At 40.8% G+C, this 26,485-nt stretch overlaps 1 protein-coding gene across 2 annotated transcripts in view; it reads left to right on the forward strand.

Moving 5' to 3' along the window:
* The window catches only part of Cped1 (cadherin like and PC-esterase domain containing 1), a 256,172-nt gene that overhangs the window by 78,339 nt on the left and 151,348 nt on the right, over positions 1 to 26,485 (forward strand). For both annotated transcript variants that reach the window (XM_029478163.1, XM_021164697.2), the window contains exons 5-6: positions 21,263 to 21,395; positions 24,614 to 24,782. In XM_029478163.1, coding sequence (XP_029334023.1) covers positions 21,263 to 21,395; positions 24,614 to 24,782 — 302 coding nt within the window. The remainder of the gene's footprint in view (positions 1 to 21,262; positions 21,396 to 24,613; positions 24,783 to 26,485) is intronic.

The raw sequence follows: 26,485 nt of genomic DNA on the forward strand, positions 1-26,485 counted from the left end.
AGGAAGGGAGGGAGGGAGGGAGGAAGGAAGGAAGGGAAAAGAAGAGAAGAGAAGAGAAGAGAAGAGAAGAGAAGAGAAGAGAAGAGAAGAGAAGAGAAGAGAAAGAAAATAGGGTCACCAATGAAGGAGCTAGAGAAAGGCCCCAAGGAGCTGAAGAGGTTTTTAGCCCCAAAGGAGGAACAACAATATGAACTAGCCAGTAACCCAGAGCTCCCAGGGACTAAACCACCAACCAAAGAACACACATGGTGGGACTCATGGCTCCAGCTGCATATGTAGCAGAGGATGGCTTAGTCTGACATCAATGGGGGGGAAGAAGCCCTTTGTCCTATGCCCCAGTGTGGGGGAATGCCTGGGCCAGGAAGTGGGAGTGGGTGGGTTGGTGAGTAGGGGGAGGGGGGAGGGTATAAGGGGAGGGTATTTTTCGGAGGGGAAACCAGGAAAAGGGATAACATTTGAAATGTAAATAAAGAAAATATCCAATCAATAAAAAAAAATAATGAAAGAAAGAAAGGAAGAAAGAAAGAAAGAAAGAAAGAAAGAAAGAAAGAAAGAAAGAAAGAAAGAAAGAAAGAAAGAAAGGTAAACTATAACAAATAAAATTTAACACATTGGTTACATACAAACAGGATGCAGCTGTGTAAGACTCTAATTATTAGTTACCAGATATAAAATTCCGTCATTCATATAACATGATTGAAGTTATTTTTAGCATTGGCTCATGATGCATACCATGAAGTCTATTCCAGGTCTAATACTTCCAAGGTTTGCCTGTTCTTGAATCCTGACACTTTTCTCTGTGCTTTCTGTGAGCTTCCTGATTCTTTTCTAACTCCTAAACCAGTTGCATTCTATGCTACCCCATGATTAATTCCACTCCCAATGCAAGATACTTCCCCTTAAATAAAAATATAACTTCCTTAGTATGACTTGAGCAAAGTGGCAGCAGAAAGTAAGCTGATGGAACCGAGTCATACTTAACTATACCCTCAGTTTAGGTAGTCTTGTAGGATGTAATTATTAAAAACCATGCACGCTAAGTCCGGCTATGGCTGGCACTGGCACGGTGATCTCATCACCCCATGAGGAACTGTAAGGCACAGTCTTCCCAGGTCCCCGAGGTCAGCTGCTCCCGAACTGCTCATACCCTCCCAGGCCATCCTACCCCTGCAGCTAATCTGCTGAGACTGGCTGCTGCTGGCTCTAAACTCCTAGCCTCCTATAATGAAAACTCCTGAGGCTTGTAATTTACCAGCCAGATTTGTAACAGTAGATCCTCAACCCCAAAATGCCCACACAAAGTACTCAAAACTCAATTTGATATTGATACAAGCTGCACACGTAGGTTGGACAAATTGACCTACATTATTGCCCTTCTATGAAAACCATAGCTACCTGTGGCTATTTCAGGCCATGTGGATCTGGCTCATTTTCTTCCGTCTTCTGTCTGTCTGTCTGTCTCTCTCTCTCTCTTTCTCTTCCCTAAAACTTTCAGCTCCACCTTCCTTCCCACTGCCCAATCATAGGCTCTAGCCTTATCTGATTAATTAAGATTTCACCAGACCTAGTCTGCATACAGACAGCAATCCACAGGATCTCTTAGCTGTATTTGTATTTTTATAAAAGAAGTTCACAAACTCAGTGAATGTCCATTTGGAGGTATCTCTGGAAGTACATTTGAATGTCCATTCAGCGTCTCCCTGGCTACCCACCGCCAAAGCTTCCAGGAACCATTTATGTCTTCACACACTTGCTTCTCTACAAGAACTGAGATTCCCTGAAGATGGAACCTCATTTTAGCACTAAACTTCAGTAGAAGATCATCACCCCTAGTAGTGATGAGATGGCTCATCCTTATCATTAACCTGACTGGAGTTCTGTGAGGATGTTTATTAAGTAAGGATGATCCACTCTGAATGTGGTGTCACTGTCTTCCAGCTGGGACTCCTTCCTGAATGGCAAGAAGAAAGCCAGCTGAACACGAGCATTTATCTCTTTCTATTTCCTTACTGTGGGTGCCATGGGAGGTGTGACCTTACACACCTGCTGCTACCCCATAGGCTGTACCCTTAAATGGAAAGCCAAAGTAAACCCGTCCATCTTTTTTTTTTAAAGAGGAAATATCCCATGTTTATTGTGTAAAAGGCTTAATGCTTATTTTTTTTAAAAGTTTGTAATATTCAAGGTGATCTGCTGATCCTATCAGCACCACAGTGGCCTTTTGTGCAGAAATAGGAAAATCTAGCCTAAATGTGTATAGAATTTCTTTTTTTTTTTTTTAAATATATTTATTTATTTATTATATGTAAGTACACTGTAGCTGTCTTCAGACACACCAGAAGAGGGAGTCAGATCTTGTTACGGATGGTTGTGAGCCACCATGTGGTTGCTGGGATTTGAACTCCGGACCTTTGGAAGAGCAGTCGGGTGCTCTTACCTGCTGAGCCATCTCACCAGCCCCCTAATTTCAAAGAGCCTTAAATAGCCAATACAATCTGGAAATTGGGAAGAAGAAAAAAAGCCATACAAAACACAGAAGTCTCAGATTCCTGATTTCTGATAACTACAAAGCCATGGTAATTCCTAAAGATAGACACAGATCATCAGCTAGATCACAGAACACAAAAACTCCCACAAAGATGATCAGAAGACTTGCAACAAAAGCTCAGACTTTTATTGTAAAGGAAAAGAACTATTTCAACAAAAGGTGTTGGGGAAACTGTATATCTGCATTAAAAAACAAAACAACAAAACAAAACAAAAGAAACCTCTCTCTGCCATTTGCAAATGATGGGACATTGAACAAACTACTTCTTACTAAATCATTTTCAAAAGAAAACACTTCGTAGGCTAGAAAGGTGGTTCAGTGGTTAAGAGCACGGACTGCTCTTCCAGAGGTCTTGAGTTCAAATCCCAGCAACCACATGGTGGCTCACAACTATCCATAATGAGATCTGATGCCCTCTTCTGGTGTGTCTGAAGACAGCTACAGTGTGCTTATATAAAATAAATAAATAAATCTTTTTTTTTTAAATTGGGTATTTATTTCATTTACATTTCCAATGCTGTCCCAAAAGTCCCCCACATGCTCCCCCACCCACTTCCATACCCACCCACTCCCACTTCTTGGCCCTGGCATTCCCCTGTACTGAGGCATATAAAGTTTGCACAACCAATGGGCCTCTCTTTCCACTGATGGCTGACTAGGCCATCTTCTGATTCATATGCAGCTAGAGACATGAGCTCCAGGGAGTGGGGGGTAATTGGTTCGTTCATATTGTTGTTCCACCTATAGGATTGCAGATCCCTTTAGCTCCTTGGGTACTTTCTCTAGCTCCTCCACCGGGGGCCCTGTGATCCATCCAATAGCTGACTGTGAGCATCCACTTCTGTGTTTGCCAGGCCCCAGCATAGTCTCACAAGAGACAGCTCTATCTGGGTCCTTTCAGCAAAATCTTGCTAGTGTATGCAATGGTGTCAGCGTTTGGAAGCTGATTATGGGATGGATCCCTGGATATGGCAGTCTCTAGATGGTCCATCCTTTCGTCTCAGCTCCAAACTTTGTCTTTGTAACACCTTCCATGAAACCCGTCCATCTTAAGTTGCATTTGTGAGACCTTTTGCAGCAGCCACGGGAGAGGGAAGTGATACAATGTAGTCATCACCACCATTTTGAATGTTAAAGATTATTGAAAATGGAAAGGTCATTAGTGGAGAGTGTTGGAGTCATGGCAGGGGAGCCCTGCCAATCATCAGAGGGGTTTGCCAATGCAGACTGGCTTACCTACTTCCTCATTGTGATGTAACTATTGATCTAATGCTACAGGTCAGAAACCAAGAGCCAGAGAAGCAGGGAAGGCATCTCATTCTTTCAAGTTGTAGCAATTTTTTTAAATAAGAAGTGCTAGGTTCCTATACACATGTATGCTGGAAAGCTATAAACAAATCTCCAGCAGTAGAAGTTGCTTGTGGGGGATTTCCCATGTAGCCAAAGGTCTTTCTACCTCATTGCTCTGAAATACAAAGACAACAAAACAAAAACAAACTAAAAAAAACCCACAACAACAGCAGACAATTGAGCCCTTTCTTGGGTTGTTGGTTGGTCTTTATGTAGGTAGGTTGGAGCGCTTCTCTCAGGCAGGCTTGCAGTTTGTCCTCTTCAGTTGTGTTCTCATTGTTTCTTTGGAGGAGCATCTCAGTGCTGACAGCCTGAGGATGGAGCAGGAAATCAATGGTGAGAAGCCTCTCTCTGTATCTCTCCCAGGATTCTTCTGTTCGTCTCATAGGTTAGTTCCCCAGGCAGTTTCTTCATTTCAGTGATTCTGCCTTCAAGCCAGAGGAAATGAATCTGGCTAACTGTTGTGCTTCTTTTATGCATGTACCATACAAAAGAGAGTGAGGATGTGTGAGACACAGCTACTAAAGCTAGACCAGCGAGGAAGAGCCCCTGTCTGGATTGCAGTGGACTTTGGTGCATATTTTTATTTAGATCTGAACACTGAAGGGGGGAAAAAAGCAGCAAAACCTGAGAGTTTCAAAGGAAGAAATGTAGTAGTTTTGACTAATATTAAGACCTTTGTCTATTTTTTCTTTTATTTTGTAATTTAGTGAAACATTGTCAGCTACTCTGTCATGCAAAGGATTAACAGGAGCACAAAGAACTTGGTTGTTAACTAGTAAATCCAAAGTGCATCTGCCTTTAGGAACAAGATCACAAGATCTCCACCTTGACCTCTTTCTAAACAGGTGAAGGCTCACCTCTACTGTTGTGTGTAGTCTTTGCTACCCCACTTTAAGCCTCTGGCAGGTTCCTCTGGATCTGTGGACACACATACACACAGACACACACACAAACACACACACCAGCTTATTTTTATATTGCTTTAGCTCAATGGCCAGGCTCTTCTAAACCTCCTTTGGCTGTCACGCCCTTCTTTTTGCTCCTAGCTCAGCTCCCTAAATCTGCCTTCAGCTTCAGTTGCTCAGTTACCTTTACTCCCAGCTCAACACCCTAAACCTTCCCTCAGCTTAGTTCTGTTTCTAACCTCCCGCCTGCTACCCCAGGCCCAGTCGGTGAAGTGGTCAATGGCCACTCTACCCTAGATCTCACGTGACTGGTGGCTTTTCTTCCTCATCTCCTAGCTCCAGGTTCCTGCCTTGAGTTCCTGCCCTGATTCTCCTAAGTGATGAAGTGTGACCTGAGAATTGTAAGCTGAAATAAACCTTTTCCTTCCCAAGTTACTTTTGGTCATTGTGTTTTATCACAGCAGTAAAAACCTACCCCTTGCACTTATGTGAAAAGTCAGGCACAGCTGTGCACGCTTGTGATCCTAAGACTAGGATGGGCAAAAGTAGGATCCATAGAGCTTTCTGGCCAACCAGGCAAAACCCAGTGAGAAGTTCCAGGTCCAGTTAGTGATCCTATCTCAAAAATGATAGAGGAATATGCATGGCACACACCTGCACACACACCTGCACACACACAGACAGGCACATGTATATACACATATACAGAGATACATAGACACACACATATATACACACAAACACACACAGAGATATACACATGCACACACACATACACACAGATACACACACATATATACACAGGCACACACACACATGTGCATGTGCATATATGTGCACACATGCATGTGCACAAACGCTTGTACACACACATGCACACATACACACACATAGAGACAGACACACGCATGCACACACAAACACATACAATACATACAGATACACACACAGACACACACATATATACACATGTGCACGTACACATACATACACAAACATACATATATACATACACACACAAACACACAGGGGTGGGAGAGGTCAATGGTTGGGAGAGATATACAATGGTTGTTGAATTTCAAATCAAGCATTCCCCTAGCCTTCTTCTGGTAGTAAAGAAAGATATTTGCTCTCAACAGTATTGGAACGGTTATGGAAGAAAACAGTAGTAATTTTGAGATGCTCGAGGGTTCACTCATTTTCACAGCCATACAGACCAGGACACTGACTTGACTTGAACATATCCCCAGCATTAGAAAATAAGAGTCCATTAATGTGAGGCATTCGCTGACGTGTGCATGGTCTCATCCCTCGGCTGTATGTCGCAGAGTTTTGCTCCTGAGATCATGTCTGTTGTGGCTCATCTCTAGACCATCGCATTGTAGGGCGTATGCATAATAAGACACATTTATTAAGACTAATGCCTTGGCACAGGCATTTGGTCTCTTCCAACATGTTGCATTGAAAACTAATCGTGATAGAAACTGAAAGCGAAAGTCGCAGCAAAGCATATGGAAAATGAAACGCATGCAGATTCCTACGCAGAATCAGAATCTTGCATTCTGAGCTAGAGTTGTGATTAGAAAGGACACCTGTCCTGTCAGGAATGTAATTAACTGAATAATAGAGTAGCTTTGAAAGGAGTTCTCCCCTTTAATGATGGGGTAGACGTGCTCCTGTTTGCGAGAGATGCACAGACTCTATTATACAGCAAACATCTTTCAAACCCTGTGATTCATTGCATTTCTAACTTTTGAGACTATTTTTAAAAACTACTTCTAGCACCATCTAGTGGTCAGATGGAGGATGTTCTCTTTTCCTTTTTTTTTTTTTTTTTGTCATGTTTTACTAAAGAAAAGGAGCCTGGAGCCCACAGTATAGCATTCCAAGGGGTCACCTTGCCCCAGAATGACAAAGCAAGGAATTCACCCATATTAAGTGAGGGGACCTTCTTGCCTTATGTGTCTCACTCAACCTCTTTTGTGAGAATGTAAGCCCTGACAGCAATTCAAACCTACAGGGAGTCAGGAGTCCTAGGACCCAGAAGGAGAAGTCTCATTCAGTGTTCACTCAGCTGTAAGGAAATCTAGGTAAGATCGTTCCATTTGGCCTTCTTTTAGACTTATAAAGTGGGAACGATTTTATTGATTTTTCCTTCTTCATGTGGTCGTTATAAAATGCTTTGTATGGCAAGCTTTATTATAAATCTGTACGCGTTGCATATAAGGTGTCTTAGTCACTGTTCTGTTGATGTGAGGAGACACCACAGCCAGGGACACTTGTATAATAAAGCATTTAATTTAGGGCTGGTTGACAATGTCAGAAAGTTAGTCAGTGATCATCACGGCCAGGAGTGTGGTGGCGGGCTTGCCTACGAGGCTTGTTTTAAACATAAATTGGCAGGACTTTGTAAGGATTCATATGCCAGGATAGTTTTATAGATAAGCTACCCTAAAAAATTAATAAGACATAGCATTAAGTTCTTTGTTTGTTTGTTTGTTTGTTTGTTTGTTTTGAGACAGGGTTTCTCTGTATAGCCCTGGCTGTCCTGGAACTCACTTTGTAGACCAGGCTGATCTCGAACTCAGAAATCCGCCTGCCTCTGCCTCCCGAGTGCTGGGATTAAAGGCATGCGCCACCATGCCCAGCAAATTCTTACTTATACATCAGACACTGACTGTATCTAGCCCCTCTTTAACCTCACATAATTATTTATGGGGTAGATGCATTCATGTTCAGATCCATATCATCTGCTGCACCATTATCCTGGATTTTTTAGGCTGATTATACTATCCAAACTAAGGAAGAGTTTATTTGGAAGAAACTATTATGTCTGGATCTAAGAGGAGATTACATTTAGTTACTCATTCTGCTTTTATTATTTCCTCAGATAACACAGTCCTCTTGATCGAGTGCTCATGGGTATTAGGATTGAACAGTGCAATGTGTACTTACAGTAGGCAGAAGATGGTTTGGCTTTGTTAGGAAACTCAACAGCAGACCAGAATTGCTAGCCTTGAGAGAGAAAACTCCAGTCCTCACTTCTTGCTTATATGATATCTTCTAGGGATCCCCTTATACTTTATCTTATTACCCCTTTTCTCATGGGCCTATACTAGACTCAACTGCTCATGCTATCAATATCTCTGCTAAGCAAAAGGAAGGCCTACCATGGGAAGCTTTATGCTGTTGTCACATATGTGGAGTTAAGGATGAGAGGTCAAGGGTGAGTCTCCTATGAGTGCAAACAGCAGCTTCAGGTCTGAGCCTCTCGTGTATAATGGCACCACCTTCCGGGCTACTTACAAAGGTCCCAGAATTAGTCACCTTGGCGTCTTACAGTTGTTTTTCTGGGTTTTACTATAGGATTCTATGGTGTCAGTGAGAATTAACTGATTGTGCTGTCAAACTGTGTTGTGCTGTGCTGTGCTGTGTTTTTTGAAAAGCACAAATGTGAGGATGTGGATTAGTGGCTATGGGTAGAACCAAATTGTGTTTTACGGGAAGTATATGATTTGGCAAGATTAATGGTTTGTAAAAATCGTTTTTACAGTTGGAGGTTGCTTTGTCTTGGTTATTGGCTGCTACTGGGTAGTGGTGTGTTCACCAAGAGCCAGGCTTCTTATGTGTAAATCCCATCCCGGCCAAGTAATTGCCCAGTACTGTTAGGTGAGTTTCCTGCCTTCTCTTTGCTTTAATTGTCCATCTAGAATAAGGGAAGATCACAGTTTTCTAGCGGAGGTTTGCCTTGTTCTTGTTTGTTTATTTTTTTAAGCAAGATCTCACTGTGTATCCTTGTCTGGCCTGAGCTCCTTATATGGACCAGACTGGCCTTGAGCTTGCAAGGAACTTCCTGCCTCTGTCTACTGAATGCTAGGATTATGAACGTACACCACCAACTTTAGTATAGAGAGGATAGACTGGGTTTATATCTTTAAATTACTTTGAATACTGCATGTTATATGTGTACAATGAGAAGTTTATGGGTATTAAATATTTTTCACTATATTGCAAAGCTTGTCTTGGTCAGTGTTCCAATTCTGTGAAGAAACATCATGAACAATACAAATCTTATAAAAGAAAGCATTTAATTGGCAGCTTGCTTGCAGATCCAGAGGGCCAACCCATTATCATGATGGGGGCATGGTGGGAATATGGCAGTACTGATGGCCTTAGAAAAAGTAACCCTATAAGTGGAACAACAATATGAACTAACCAGTACCCCCGGAGCTCGTGTCTCTAGCTGCATATGTAGCAGAAGATGGCCTAGTCAGCCATCATTGGGAAGAGAGACCCCTTGGTCTTGAAAACTTTATATGCCTTACTACAGGGGAACGCCAGGACCAAGAAGTGGGAGTGGGTGGGTAGAGGAGTGGGAGGGGGAGAGTATGGGGGACTTTTGGGATAGCATTTGAAATGTAAATGAAGAAAATACCTAATTAAAAAAAAAAAAAAAAGAAAAAGCTGAGAGCTATATCCTCTGTTACAGGCAGATAGAGTAGAGTGAGATTTTGAAACCTCATATCTCACCCCAAGTGGCATACTTCTTCTGACAGGGTCACACCTCTTAATCCTTCTAATCTTCTCAAATAGTCCCAAACCTGGTGACTAAGCATTCAAACATATGAGCCAATGGGGCCATTCTTATTGAAACCACCACAGTGGTCTAGTTTTATTTTTATTACTGTGATTAAAAATAACATATGGGAGGAGGTTTATTTGGCTCACAATTCACTGTTGCAATTCATATTGTGGGGACATCAAGTCAGGAATTTAAAGATCACATTCACAGTCAAGCGTGGAAAGATCAAACCCATGGGTCTTTGCTTCCTTCCTTCCTTCCTTCCTTCCTTGCTTGCTTGCTTGCTCTAGGCTAGCTTTCTCTTCTCTCATACTATTGAGGACTACCTGTCTAGATGATGGCACTCCTCACAGTGGGCTGGGTTTTCCTATATCAATTAAGCAATCATGACAGGCCCCTGAAAATCATGACCATAACCCAACCTGATTTTGTTAAGTCTTCAGTTAAGACTCTCTTCTTAGGTAATTCTAGGTTGTGTTAAGTAGACAACTAAAGCTATACCAGATAGCTAGTCTAGCCAATTGGTGAGCTCAAAGTTCAGTGAGAAACCTTATCTCAAAAAAACAAGTCAGAAAATGAGAGAAGACACCCATATAGACACATATGGATAAATCCCTCCATATAAACATATGTATACTCTAGATCTGTGGTTTTCAACCTGTAGCAACCCCTTTAGCAAACTTGTATCTCCCAAAATATTTACATTACAGTTCATAATAGGAAAATTACAGTTATGAAGTAGCAACAAAAATATAATTTTATGATTAGGGTCTCTACAACATGAAGAACTGTATTAAAGGGTCACTGAAGTAGAAAGATTGAAAAACACTGGTCTATAGAGAAGTAGTCTATAGAATACAAAACACTGCACTGAAAGCTGCCCTTAATTTTATGTCATCCTGCTACATGGCACTTCTCTTGCTATCCACCTCATTTTAATTTAAGGGTGATTCCTTGCTGGTAGACCTCACTCACAGTTCTTCAAGTCAAGTCACGCACATTGCAGTACTAGTGGAGCAGACTCATTCCACACAAACACATGAATACCCCAGTAAATAATGACCCGATGGCAGGTCAGCATCTTTCACTGACCATAGACTATATAAAAAGGGGAGAGAAAGTTGTGAAATAGGATCTCTCTCTCTCTCTCTCTCTCTCTCTCTCTCTCTCTCTCTGTGTGTGTGTGTGTGTGTCTCTGTCTCTCTGTCTCCCTCTCTCTTCCTGTCTATCCCCCTTTTGATGTTGGAATTCGATGTGCTTAACATCACTGAACTTTAACAGTGTCACAATTGGACTCAACAAACAAATTTCTCTAGAATGGAGTTGAGATACAGGGCTCTACTTATTTTTCAAGTATGAAGCCATCACTATTCATGACCCAGTAATCCAAATATTGCTGTCACGGGAATGTTTACTCTGACTCTAAATAGAATTACTAAGAAAGATGATGTGTTTAAGTAAACTGAATCTGTTCTTCATCTTCTGTTTCGTGTTTTGCAAATGCTTCAGTTTCTTTAGCCTTCTCCTCCACTCAGCGTGGGTCATTCTACAGCCAGTTTTAGAATAGTGCTGGGTCACCCAAGAGAAAGAACTTTCAACTATAATCATAGCTGGCTATAAAAATACAAGGTCCAATCCACAAAATGATATTTTAAATTTCCCAATAATACAATGTATTTGTAAACCTAAAGTGGCCAAGCGCAAAAGGATAGAATGCCAAGGTGCCAATGAAGACCTTAATGAAAGAAACTGTTACCCATTGGACAGATTTTAATAGAGCATTTTGCTATGCGTGAGCCACTGAAACACTTTTAAGTTGTCGGTGGGTGAAACTCCTTAACCATACAAGACATGGCTCACACCTAAAAGCAAAACTGGAAAGAGAGAAATCTCTAGTGTGTCAACTCAAATCAACTTAAGAAAATTCTAGTGGGAAATACATGCCTTACAGCCAACTCAGACTCTCAGGACTAAAGTATACTGAGAATTTTGTAAAGTCATTTGGGAAAGAAAAGGTAGATCAAGGAGTCGACAAAAGTGCTGAGTAGCCAGCTTCTGGGAGAAACCCTCAGCAGCTACAGGATGCTGGGCAAGTACCTATGCGGGAGAAGCAGTGTGGGAGAGCCTCAACTACAGATCGCTTGATGGATAATGGTAGCCATGAACCTCTGTCACGTTTCATCTAGAGCCATGAAATTGAATGAGCACTCTTACATTTCAGATCCCTTATAGACACTTCATGTCTTTTCCTCTAAATCCAACTTTGCTGGCCTGCTAGTGACCCCCAACTCCCCTTGGGAAGAGCACCCCAAGTCCACTCAAGCTGTGGAACCTGACTCCAGCCACAGGGGAACTGAGCCACAGTGTGGCAGGGGAGCCAAGCCAAACAGCCCTTTGAGAAAGCTGGGCATCACGCTGATTGGGCAAGCAAAGTAAAACAGCCGCTTTCAAAGCCCTCATCTCTAGTTCCAAAGGCCTTGTAGGGTAGTTGGGTTTTGGTTTTTGGTTTTTGGTTTTTGGTTTTTGGTTTTTTTTCGATACTAAAGGAAGATTTAGGATCACCCAACCTGTAACATTTGTTTACTCATTGACTAATTTATTAATTGATTGACTGGGGAGAGGGACAAGCCACAGTACACAAGTGGAGGTCAAGGGACAGCCCACTGGACTTAATGTTCTCCCTTAAGGTTCCTGTAGGGATCGAACCCAGGTCTTCATACTTGGCAGCAAGCACCTTTGTGCTTTGAACTGTCTGTCTCACTGTCCCTCATCACAGAACGAACTTTCTGCCAAATTCTTCATGGAAAAGCCGCTTATTTCCTCGGTAGTTCCCTTCAGCTCACCAAAACACTGTTTCCCCAGTCACTCTCTTCGGTGAACTTTTGTACACTCTTGCTGTTCCAGTGTACAGAGCAATCAGTTTGATTTTCACGCGTCATGCCAAGATATACATTAAAGACTTACTTTCTAAGTCAGCATGATTCCTTCATTAGGTGAGGAACGAAAAGAGGAAAACCAGTATTTTTAATATTTTTTCTTTGCTATTAGCCATCTTGAATTCTTTCTGCTACTTCTAAATTGAGCTGTAAAATCACTACATGTTAGCCAGAATCTATTGTGATCAAAAATAATGTCAACTTTTTTTCATGACTGGTGAGTGATATTAGGACTTACTGGACTTATTAAATCAATGACTATATAACCCTAATTTATTGAAGATGTCAGGAACAATTTTGAATGCCACAAATATTTTCTTCAAGATATTTAAAAATAAATAGCAAAATCCAATTTTTTTTTAAACTATCAGCTTTTTCTCAGTCATCAAAGTAGCAGATTAAAACAAGGTAATTTCAAGTTTGGGATTGCCTTACAGGGATGTTCTAGTTTGCTTTCTTTTCTGTTGTTGTCAAAAATATCATGACAGAAAGCAGTGTAAGGAAGAAATGGGGTTCATACTGCTTACACATCTAGGTCTGTCTATCACTGAGCAACTCAGCAGAAACCTGGAGGTAGGAAATGAAGCAGAGACCATGGAAGAGTGCTGCTATTGGCTTGTTCCTTGATAGTGCTCATCTATCTTTATTTTAAAAAAATCCTACACTCATCTGTCTAGGATGAGTCCATCACTTAGCAATGAAGACATGCTCACAGACAGTCTGATGAAGCCAAGTCTTCAGTTGAAGTTCCCTCTTCCCAGTTGAATCTAGGTTGTGTCAACTTGACAATAAAAACTAACTAGCACAAGGGAGATGCAAATAAGCAAGGTTAAATGGAATCCTACCTGCTCAGGAAGTCATGGGGGCAGGAAGCACACAAAATCAAGGTTAGCCTGTGCTAGAGTGAGTTTAAGCAAATTATTAAGACCTGTTGTCTTAGTCAGGGTTTCTATTCCTGGATAAAACATCATGACCAAGAAACAAGTTGGGGAGGAAAGGGTTTATTCAGCTTATGTTTCCACACTGCTGCTCATCACCAAAGAAAGTCAGGACTGGAACTCAAGCAGGTCAGGAAGCAGGAGCTGATGCAGAGGCCATGGAGGGATGTTCTTTACTGGCTTGCNTCCCCTGGCTTGCTCAGCCTGCTCTNTTATAGAACCAAGATTACCAACCCAGAGAGGGCACCACCCACAAGGGGACCTCCCCACTTGTTCACTAGTTGAGAGAATGCCTTATTACAGCTGGATCTTGTGGAGGCATTTCCCCAACTGAAGCTCCTTTCTCTGTGATAACTCCAGCCTGTGCCAAGTTGAAACAAAACTAGCCAGTACACCTGTCACCAAATGAGCAATGAAAAGGAAGGCTGGGATGTAGCTCAGTTGTAGAGTGTTTGACAAGCATACAAGGGACCCTAGTACCACATACAAACCAAAACCAAAACAACTGAGTGTGAAAGCCAAGCTTTGGATGTGGCAAATCTATGAATACTAATGCAATAAGTCAACATATATAGAATATAATATATATATAGTTTATCATAATTTATGATATATTATTTACAATCTTGACAAGAGATGAAAAGTTTCTGAGAAATATTTGAAAATATCTTTATAGAAATATTTATTTTAATATCATTAATTAGCTTAAATGCTTACATTCTTTATGGAGAAGAAATGTTAACATGAAAGTTTATAATTCAGATAAGTAGAGAAAGAACTGACATTTTGAATTGCCTAATTACCATTTTTAAAGAGCAGCTCCCTCCACTTTTGCAGCATTGAGTTTGGTTAACTCTTTAGCGACATACCAGACACAAAACAGAAGTGCTAAGCTAATGATTCTCTTCACTCTCGGAGGTTGGAAACCTCCAGACTATTTCAGGAAGCTGGACTAGGGTGTGGCTGGCTTCTGTCTCATGCCCTCAGTCTTCAGTGTGTTAGAATCCACTCCTGTCTCCTGTGCTGAACAATCAAACCTGAGCCCAACAGAGCGCAATCACACTACTGGCCAGTGGTCAGGAAGGAGCCTCAGAATCAGACCATAATTCTGTACTCGTTTGTCTTCCTCCAGTGTCCCACGCTGGTCACCTGTTTCTGGCATGTAAGTCCCTATCTCCCATGAGACTTAATTTAGTCAACTGTTGCAAGTTTCTGTGTCTTCTAAATTCTTATCTTGGGATTCAAAGATCATGAAATTCTTGCTATCATTAAAAAAAAAACCTTGGCTCAAATATAATACCTTTGTTTGCAAACTATACAAATAGAGAGGCTACTTGATAGTAACATTGTATACTTTAATATATTAAAATATGATGTAAAAATTCTAGATTTGTGGATTTGCCATTCTAGAACATGTTAATGCCTGGTTTCATTTAAAGGGTAACCATCACCCTCAGCCAGTGTTTGTATCTTACATTTAAGTTATCACTGACTACACTACATTTAAGAGGAATTTATAATTACTGTTGCAGATTCTAGTAAGCCATTAATTATTCTGATGCAAATTAAATCAATACTATTTCATGGTTTATTCCAGAAAATGTGACCTGAGGGAGATGGTTTGATATTAGTAAAGTGATTAACTTCTTTTACAGCAGGTGGATTTAGGCATCTACTTTATTGTCATATTTATTGGACTCTTATGTATTAATATTTGTTGGAAGCTGTGTTTCAAATTGTTATTAATGACACTCATTAATTTATGTTAAATTATTCATCTTGGGCTTTGCTGGGGTAGTCAAGCATTTTCTTTTCTTTAAAAAAATTCTTGTCATCTGGGAAATTCATGTAGAAAAACATCAGAGGAAAATTAAGCTGCCATAAAGTAATAAAACAATCTTTCATGCTGTTTGGTCATTGCGGTGAAATCATAGGGCAAGAAAATTGAAGTGGTAGTCTAGACACAGCTTTTATTACCAAGGAAAATGAGTGGAATTCAAGGTTCTTATGTTGTCATGGTCAAAACATAGAGGAGTCCATGGGGAAAATTGGTTTTGTAGAACTGTGTGACTTTGACACTTCCACTGAAAGAACTGAATGAAGGGCACTTACAGCTTGCATTTGCTGAATGCTTGATAGGCGTGTGATTGATGGATCGGTTAGTTGGTGGGGATTTTGTACAATGACTACTCCGTTTAAAGTGCATTGCTGTGTTGTGCCATTGAGCTGGTCATTCCACATACTACAGGGCATGGATTACATCTCATTTCTTATAACAGAAGGCATGTGATGCTTTTGCCCCCAAACAGTATGGTATTGAAGTATTGTCTTATTGATATGTATATATTTATACACTTGTGGTATGACATGTCCTTCTATGATAACGGCATGAGAAAGACCTCTGAGGCCATCAAGAGGACGTCATCATCCACTGGCACACATAGTAGTGCAATGACTCCAGATTGTGAGAAATTACCCATGAATTGCCCAGATAAGGTCGGAAATGTATTCTAATAATACATTTATGTGTTTGCCATACTCGTTCTCTTAAAGACACCATGGTCAAGGTTATTTTAATAAAATGACAATAAAATCTGTTAAGGACTCAGTGCATTTGGAGTATGCAAAGTCCCAAATGACGACCTGCAATTGTCTAGGAAGTCTTGCTGTGAATCCATTTGGATCTGTTGCTGGCAGGACACTTTTGTTTGAACAAAGTATAGAGAGCTTGACTCAGATATGCTGTGTGTGTCAGTTCCAATTTTACTCTACTTATGACGTAACACAGTATTAGAACCTAGTAGAAAATTCCTTTAAATGAGTAAAACAAGACAGGAACTGCTGAGCTCCTTCGTCTCTTAGGACCACACAAAGCCAAACCTGACCAAAGAACAGGGTGTGAATCTTCCCGATCTACTCAGGAGTGGAGATGTGGTATCCACTGGGTCTACACAGTCGTCCTTGTTAGACATCCATTTGTGTGGCTGTACCCCTTACTGTTTTGTCCTCTCCTGAAGAGGTGAAAGGATGATTGATTGATATTCCTCAAATACCTTCTCAGGGGGTGGTGGCTTAAAGAACATCCATCTGTAGTCTCTTTCCCATGAGGCTGCTGGACCTCATACAAACAGAAGGGCAGGTGGTTGGCCCTGTGACATGCTCATCATTAATGCAATATGCAAAATTTGCAGGCCAATGAATTCTCCCCAATTAATGCCCAATTACACCATGTATTAGAATGGCAACTTTGTATCCAGAATTAAGAAAACTAGACTTGCAAATGACCTTAGCTACTATCCAGGTACTCATTTAGCAAAGATTTGTTCTGCACCCATTATGCCTTTTGGCATGATTTTTTTTTTCATCATCATTCACAAACTGGAGCAGATGAAGAGGTGAGGATATTTGTTGTTTTGTAGGAGACTTGGACTACGACTCCATTGGTTACAAGGAAGATGCTAAACACTCATGAGTGACCTCAGGGTCACCTCTCTCTTAAAAACAGGTGATTAATGTATAGGTAGTTTTTTTTGCACATAGTATGACTATGTGCTCATGTTAAAACTAGTTTTAATTTTTAAAATAATATTTTATTAATTCTCCTATATTTTTATGTGTTCATACAATATATGCTGATCATACTCACTGCCCAAACTCCTCCTGGAGTCCCTCTCACTCCCCCAGTATCCAATTTGTCCTGTATCCAATTTGTGCTACCTATATGCCCATGAGTGTTGGGCTACCCACTGGAACACTGTAGACTTATCAGGGGCCACACTAAAACAAAGCTGACTCTCTCCCCACTAGCATCCCTTGACTGTCAGTTGTTCCTTAATGAGAGGTAGGGACTCATGGGCACTTTCAGCATTCATGTTGGAATATTGACTGACTTGAAATTACACATATCACATGTCACAGGTGGAACATCACAGCTGCTGAGTTCATGAGTACAGATGTACCTGACAATGTCAAATGACACTGTGGTCCCCAGGTTCCCTGACCTCTGACTCTTAGAATCTTTCTGCCAGGTCTTCCATGATGTTCCCTGAGTCCATGCACCCAATCTTACCTGATTATACATTTCTAATTTTTTTTCCCTCCAGGAAGACCCGTGATGTAATAAAAGAAACATTGGGTGGACCACTGTGCAGTTGCTGATATTTGATCAACATTCTACTGTTTTTACTTACAAACAGTAATTCCATATCGTTCAGTCTAAGCCATCGCCTGCTGCCCTTTGTCAATATGCTTGCTGGATATTAAGATACCATTACTTCTCCTTCATTCTTTTCCTGTATGTGAACTCATGAACACATGGCGGAGTGAACTGTGAATACAGCCCCTCTTTTCCAAGTGTGGTATTTGTGTTGGGTCCTCTCCATTTAGCCCTGCAGTTCGCTCCAAGCCTTCCTCCAGATGGCTGTCTTTCACATCCTACATCCATGTGGATTTCTTGACATTAGGTTCTAGCAAGAACTCAGGCTTAGGGGTAGAAGATGGTGGGTCATTGGCTCCCTATCTTTCTTGCCTTGGCAATATGTGTGCCCCTCTACCTGTAATCTTTGCTTGATGACTACAGTAGAAGCTATTTCTGGGTAGGACTTCAATGTGTGTATTTCTCTTATATATTTGGTTGTGAGCCTAGCCTTTAATGGCTGAGCCATCTCTCCAGCTTCAATGTGTGCATTTCTAAAGTCATATTTGTGATGCGCGTGAGTTTCGAAGTTATATTTTTTTGTAGCTTTTATACCTGCAAGATAAGCATTAAGATTTGTAAATGCCCACAGGCAGAAATAGAAATTAATACCCTTATAACTATATTTATTTATACTGCTAATCTCAAATCATTATTAATTGCTAATCAAGGACTTTTATCTTCACTGGAAATTTAAAATACAAAACACTGTATTTAGTTTCTTAATAAGAAATGCAAGGCAACATCCAAACATTTGTGGAACATAATTATACTTTTGCTATTACTTTCATATTAATTACTAGCTATGGGGCAAAACATTAAATCAAATACACCAGAAAATTGGCAGCTAATCTTTTCTAGTACACATGTTTTTCCAGTGTTTAGTCTTTACCTGTGCTGTATATAATTACATGCTACACAGAGCAGGAGGAATTACTAACCAAGGGATGCATTTTTAGTTCCTTAGGGTAACATTTTGGTTTGTAACCACAAGTTGGCTAAACAACTCCAAACTATTTCATTGCTAACAGGAGCACCTGGAAAGGGTCAGCCTTGTGTTTTAGTATTATGAAAAGCTATGACAACTCATGGCATTCACATTCTGGAATCTAGAGGACTCTCCAGCAGTGTCACAATCCCAGTGTTGATTGGCAAGATCAGAAATGCAAAGACAAGCCTCTTCTGGCTCAGTCTTCCTGCTCATATAACAGCACCCCAGTCAGCAGGCACTGGGAAACATTCCATTACATATTAAAAGGCATGAGAAAGGCAGTCCTGCTGCATCCCTAACAAATGGTCCAGTTTTACTCCAGGCGACTCATAAGCTTACAGGCTTCAGTGCTCTCTGAGACAAGCTAAGAGTATGCAATAAATAAAAGCACCACACTACTCACTGGGTAGCATTTCACATCTGAATCTATTACACACTCTGACTTCATACCATGGGCAAGAAAACCTAATGGACATGTGCGAGGCACTTCACATGTAATTGCTTATAAAACATTTCAACTACCCCACGAGTGAATTAGAGAGTTATTTGGAAGACTACTCATGTAACAGAGTCTCTCATCTCCCAAATTCCTTAAGACTTACAGAAGCTATTTTCAGCTGTATTGTGGGGAGAATTCTAGGCATTCTGCATGTGTCTAGGAGTTAGGAGGGAGGAAGCAGGGTAAGAAGGAAGTGGGTGGGCTAACCTATTGAAAAAAATGTTGGATGGATTCACCAAAGACCTAAAAGGCCCCTCCCACAAGTATCTGATTCTGTTATCTAACATAAGATAATTGTGTTCACAATCATTTATAACACTTCCATAAAACACAACTGATTTTTCTATATATTAAAGGAGTTTATGTCTGCTCATTTTTCCCATATTCAAATAAGAGTCCTTTTTGATATCAAGGTATAACTAATTGCAAAAGGGATGTTGTTGTTGTTTTATAGGAATCATAAAATGTAACCATCAACAAACCCCAAGCCAAGATTGAGGGATTTTTTGTCAACATCTTACTGTTTTCTTCCCCCATCGATGAGGATTTTACCCAAGGTCATGTACATGCTAAATGCATGCTCTACCACTAGGCTGCATACCTTGGCTCCCATATTTCCAGGTCAGGTGGATGGCTCCGTGGGTAAAGGTACTCACTTCCAAGCCTGACTATCTGGGCTCAGGCCCTGAGACCTGCACTCATGCTGGATGGAGACAACCAACTCCTATAAGTTGTCCTTGGACCTGCACAGGCACCTGCTCACACACACGTACACAAAATGTAATAAAAAAAAAAACAATTGAGGTTGTGAATTCCAAGGAAAGAGATGATCTGCTATGCCTCTTCACTTATCAACTTCAACACCAAAGCAATTTGAATAACACCAATTCTGCTGTTATGATCGATGGAACTTCTTCACTAAGAAAGTCTTACTAATAGGTTATCAGCATTTACTTGCACAGACTCACACTGTGTTACAGTGGGCTGTGGGGATGCATCAAATAGTCCTACCTCTGTGACTTTCACTTGGGACTGTGAGAGGTTTTAAAATAGACTATGATAGTATTGATGGAGTGTGTACAAGAGGAAAATTAAATTCCATTTTGAGACCTGGATAAATTGTTTAACTCAAAAATAAAGTAGTGTGACCTGGGGGGTGGGGTAAAACAAGTCCTACACACTGCTGGATAGTATAGAAATTTGGATAAATGTTTTAAGAGGTAATTTAATAATGTCTAATAAAGTTACAACACATTTGTTCATTGACCTGGTAACTCTACATGCCTAGAAGAATTTGGGCAAACTTATATAGGTACACCAAAATAGTTGTAGGAGAATGTTTATCACAGTGTTGGTGAAAATATCAATGGAGAAATATTTCAAAAGTAAGAACACAGCAGAGAAGAATGGCCTACTCAATTATATATATATATATAATACTATAATCCACTGAGAAGTGTATATGGAGTAATTCTACATAAACCTAAGAAGTAAGCCAGGCATGGACCATTGGGACATCTCTCATATATTATAACAACAACAACAAAAAAACCCCCCAAATCCCTATGTATATACATTAGTATAGGCACATTGTTACTTATCTCAACTGTATCCATTGTATGTTTTAGAAAAGATAAGATGCTCCAGATGTCCTGTGTTTCTCGGGATTTTAAAAGTTGATGTGTAAGCATCCACTTTGGATGGGGGAGGCTTTCCGTTTTTATTCTACGGCTTTCTGTACCTTCTGGGTTCTCTTTCTAAGCATATCCAAAACTTTCACCTTTTAAACATTTCAGTGTAACTGTTCTGAAGTAAGATATTGCTATTCTTCATTTGTGTCAACTTAAACCTTTCTGAAATAAAAACCCTTGTGAAGGGACCAAGGTCATGGGTCATAACCAACTAAAGTATATGAAGCAATATATTGTCGGTGAATTAACTCCCTTTCTGAGTTCTGTTCACACCCCAGTCAGTGCCTACAGATACCTTTCTATCAGTGACAGAGCACACTGCTAAGTGTGGATGTAGATCAGCTTGGGGTTGAATGGTTAGAAACACGGAACCTGTTTTCCCTTCTGAGCAAGCAAATTGAGAACCAGTTATTACCGTTTCTTTCCTGGTGATGGGAGGGGGGGCAAACAAATAACCCTCCAAAACAAACTTCTCTTTGATCATGCATTCTTACTTCATAGATGCAACCTGGCTTCAGAGTGGAGAGATGGACTCTGCAGTTTTGATGCAGCACACTGTAATTTAGAAGCAACTCCGGGAGGAACCAACAAGAATGACTGTCTTTTGCTTGTGACTCTTTTCAGAATTGCGACTTCCAGTGAGTTCCTCTGTGTGCCTGGATCGGGGGACACAGTCACAGCTGAGGGTTTCCAGTCATCTCTCAAAAGCAGAGAAGCCACGTGTATGGAAACCTCGGGACTGGCAACGCAAACAGTTGTAAGATATCCATGTGTGATGTTCTATCCAACACATATTGTAGGCAACAAGAAAAAAAAACTAGAACTCAGAGCTCGGAGCTCGGGCATTGGGTTGGGGCGGGGTGGGAGGTTGTGACTTGGTGAGAATTGTTTCGCCCCATTCAGAAGGATGCTCAGACATTGTGGCTTAAGAGGGAGTGTCAGCAGGGCTGGAGAGATGGCTCAGTGAATAAGAGGTCCACTGAGGTCCTGATTTCAATTCTCAGCAACCACATGGTGGCTCACAACCATCTGTAATGGGATCTGATGCCCTCTTCTGGTGTGTCTGAAGACAGCTACAGTGTACTCATATACATTAAATTATATATATATATATATATATATATATATATACACATATATACACATACACACACACACACACACACACACATATATATATATACATACATACATATACATATATTTGGTTTTTCGAGACAGAGTTTCTCTGTGTAGCCCTGGCTGTCCTGGAACTCACTTTGTAGACCAGGCTCAGAGATCCACCTACCTCTGCCTCCTAAGTGCTGGGATTAAAGGCGTGCACCACCATGCCTGGCTACTTTTTTTTTTTTTTTTAAAGGAATGTCATCATTGACTTTCTTCTAGACTAATTCAAGTTTCTGCTTCTGCAGAATAAACATTTGGGTAAATTGGACTCTTAGCTAGTAAGTTACACTAATGTAAATTGAATTTAGAACCTTGACAGTGTAAAACTATAAAGTTTTAACTTCTATTTTATATCTGCACGGCATTGCTTTAGTCTTTGAATGTGGCTGAATAGATTTTTCTTAGCTATTAAATTTTTATGACTCCTACGATCTAAGAAAGGGTATCAAGTTGTCCAAGGTATTTCCAGGAAAGGGTACTTTAAATATAATATTTGTATTAATCTTTAGGAATTTTGTATAATGTATTTTGATCTTAATCTCTACCTTCTCTCCTCCCCTGAGATCCATCAGTCACCCAGCCCCAACAGCATCATGCCTTTATTTATTTATTTACTATTTATATAACACGCTGTACTACTTATATCGTTGTGGGTGAGGAGCCATCCACCGTGGTAGGGTGTGGCAATCAACCTACCATGGGTCACATTCTTAAAGGAAACAGACTCTGTCTTCCCATAAGCCATCAACTATCAATAGCTCCTCAGGGGTGGAACTTGTCAGACCCTCCCTGCCTCAGGGCGGATGGGTGAATGGCTTGATCTTACGCATGTCTAGTGGTAGCAGAACCAGCTGCTGGGAAATCATGAAAGCAGCTCTTTCACTCTGGTCCACCCTGACCTCCAGCTCTTACAGCCCTTCCTTCACCTTGCTGGTAGGGATAAGATAGATGTCCTGAGCACCCACCGACCCGGATCTTCTGCATTGTGACAAGCTGTGAGCTTCTGCATTAGCTGCTGTCCACTGTACAGAGAAACTTCTCTGATGAGATTCGAGAACTTCACTAATCTATAGGTATAGCAATAGGAGTTTAGAGAGCAGTTTGATACTCTGTGCTTTTAACAACATATTAGCAGATTTAATCCTGGAGCCTGCGAACTCTCCAGGCAGATCCCTGGCCAGATTCACAATAGTAGACATCCATGTGCTCCTGTGGAACATGCCATAAGTCCAAGCAAAAGACTGTTACTTACCAATAACATATATGCCACTATTGCACCTATGGGCACATTTTGCCCCACCCCCCACCCCCAGGCCTTTACTGTAGTTCACAGGTTCACTACTGGGTTGGATGATGTTCCCTGCCCCAAACCTACATATGGCACTTTGCAACACTACAAAAGCTGGCCAGCAGGGAAGGAAGTTTTCCAGTCAGTACCAATTTGATTCCTCCATGTCATATAACTAAAGTGATTGGTGTCATTAGCATCAGAAACTTAACATCAGGTCCTGGTAAGCAACCAAGGACAATGGCAATAGCCTATGTTATTTAGGAGATTTCTGAGACAGTCCTGACAGACTGTTTTAGGGAGGCATCCCACAGTGCACTGGGCTTTTACTTTGTAATCTATGACTCCCGGGAGGAGCATCATACGTACTGCCTAGTTCTGGTGAAACTCTTCTATGGGAAATGTAAACAGTTTAGAAGTTTATAAAGCAGTGGGCTTCCTACAGCTTATTTTGAACATCGTTAGTGTTGGTTATCCCTCCCCAGCCTCCTCCACTGCCCTTCCCTCCCATACCCCCCCACTTAAACCTCCCTCCACATTTCCCCTTTCTCTTTCATATTACCCCTGTTATTCCATCCTCCCTCCCTTAAGTTCTTTCTTTCCTCTTCCCACCAAAGGTCCCTCCCTGCTTTCCTGGACTCTAAAGATTCTGGGTAAAGGATTTTAGGATCACAGAGGTGGCGGGGAGATAAGTATTTTAATTCTGTCATTCAAGACATTTATGATGAGTTTTCCTCATCTACTTGTATAATTACTAGATAATAGCTCAGCATTTAGTAGTGCTTATTGAGAAATTAATGTGGCTTCGGCACAATGTTTTAATTTCCATAGTTTTCATAAGCACAAGCTACATTATTATTGATTAGGATTAGATTCCTGACATATAGACAGAAATACAAATAATTTTACATTTTGGTATGATTTATGATGGAAGTGTGTTTGCTTCGTAACAAAACAAGAAACAAGTATTGTTTATTGCTTTCTTTACATTCGGCCTTTAAGTTGGCCTTTAATTATGAGCAATGAGGGGTGTTTGTTATGTAGATATGAGGTAGTTGGGGGAAATATTCAAGCATATTCTTGATGGATGGCCTGTCTGCTGTTAAATAATTCAATGTTTGCACAAACTGAAGAGAGCATCTAAGAAGGCAGGGGAGGAGGAGAGTTTCTCACCCAAATTCATGCATTCACTTCTGCTCAAAAGTCCCATGAATCCGAAGTCACAGAGTGTGACTAAATTAATTTTCATAAATCTTTAAACATTATTGTAAGTACTGTTTTCCTTTGGGGGAAAATTGTTTGATTCAGCCTTCCAGTATAAAGAACCCTACCCATTGATGGCGTGTCTTTGTGCTCGTGCACCCCCTGGTGGCGAGAGAAAAATCCAACAGCTGCAATTGGTTCAGGAAACCCACTGACCAAGGGGGGCGGGGGGATGGGAGGATTTATCAAGCTTTAGGTCATTCGCCCATTGCATACTCAATTTTAAATGCAGCGCTATGATTTTTTTTTTTCTGTAGGAATCTGACTACAGTCTTTGCCCCGCACGAAGCAATCTCCAGAGCAGAAGAACTATCTGTAATTCTTAAGGCATATGTGTTGGTGACCTCCTTAAGGCCTTTACGGGCCTTCATTCATTCAACTGGCACGGTATGGAGCCCACCAAAGAAGAAACGCTTCACTGTCAAGGTAAAGGCCCTACACAAGCTGTCGTCTCACGCGGTATGCTGAAGATAAGTAAAATGGGTTGGGCTGCCATTCTCCGACCTTTATGGCTATCAAATCCCTTTGAACAAAGATTGCATCTTTTTATTGCTGCAAGCCGACATTTTCATTTCATGAAGGTTCAAAACTGAGCTGAAAATAGCTTAATTCACTAAGGATCCTTCCNCCCCCCCCCCCTTCTCTACCTACCATTATGAGGTCAGTTCTTTTACCCAGCAGCTTCTTGCCCGTTCTCTGTTTTTCCTGGCTTTCCATTTATTTAAGAAAAAAATATATAGTCAGTGTAACAAATGAAAATATAATTTTGCCTTTCTGCTTTCTGCTTCATTGTTAGGAAGCTCAATGACTGTTTCATTACATCAGTCAATACTGACAGCATCAGCTGGGTGAAAAGAGACACCATGAAGCGTGCCTAACACTGCAAGCTGTGGTATCAAAGATAATGAGGGTGTTTGCAGGAAGAGCTTACTAGTATCTCCCAAAAGTTGAGTTATAAGGGGAAATTCAAGTTAACTTGGTTCCAAATAAGTTCTCTGCGAACACATTGGATAGAACTTTGATTTTGCAGGAATCATTGTTCAGAGCGTCGCCTGGAGAAAACTGGAAAGAAACCAGAAGACATGGTCTTGAGGTTCAAAGGTGACAGGATGATTTCTTTTACTGGGTTTGCCTTGTGTCAATTACGTTCTGAACTCCGAGAAGTGTTCCAGTAACGACACTTTACTTGTTCATTTAAACATTGTGATGAAACACTCACTGACCTAGTCACTAACAGACACAGGTATCCTGTATCCCTAGAAGCAGCCCACAATCTATGGAAGCAGGATTGGTGGCCCAAGATCCTGAACTTGCTGTCTTTAACCTTGAAATAGTCATTGGACCTCAAGTCCTCACACATCAATGTTTCTCCGTGGATCTTGAGACAGTGGAGTCCAACCTGATTTATTCTGAATTGTCTTCGGCAAGTCTTCGAAGTAGCTACTCACACTACGGCTATCCCCATTCCCTCCTTTCTATTGATCTAAATTAAACATGACTGCTAATTTACAGTCATTGTGACCTAAAAATATTTGTACCTTTATACAGTTTAACTGAAGAATGAAGGTTGAACATAGACAGATGAGAATTGCAGTCTTCAAATCATGTTACACTAGTCACAAGTTCCACAAACACTTAAGCAGAGACCAGGAAAGTCAAGGGTGTGGTTCTGCCTGAGGTCAAAGGTCTGAGAACCAAGTGTTCAAACTCCAGCAGGAAGATAATGAATGTCACAGCTCAGTAAGAGTGTGCAGGCAGCTTTGGGGCATTATTCCTCCTGTCCTATCTTGTTGTTTAGTATATTTTCCTTTTATTTCATCAAAACCATAGTTTGACATTTTTCATTGTAGGGCACGAATGTTCTGTAACCTTGAAAGGTAATCTTAATATATATGCAATGTTGCAGTCACCATGGATTTAACATCTGCAGCAATGTTTATTGTCTTATCATAATAGTTATTATATAGTTATTAATTTCAAGATCGAATCTCAGCCTAACTTATAATCCTCCTGCATCAACGTCTAGAATGCCCTTGTCAACATGCGTATCTAGAGCTTAGATGACAACTTTCAGGAGTTGGTCCTCCCCTTCTCCCTCTACATGGGCTCCGGGAATGAAACTCAGACAC

Source organism: Mus caroli, chromosome 6 (assembly GCF_900094665.2).
Source record: "Mus caroli chromosome 6, CAROLI_EIJ_v1.1, whole genome shotgun sequence".
NCBI classification, from domain to species: domain Eukaryota; kingdom Metazoa; phylum Chordata; class Mammalia; order Rodentia; family Muridae; genus Mus; species Mus caroli.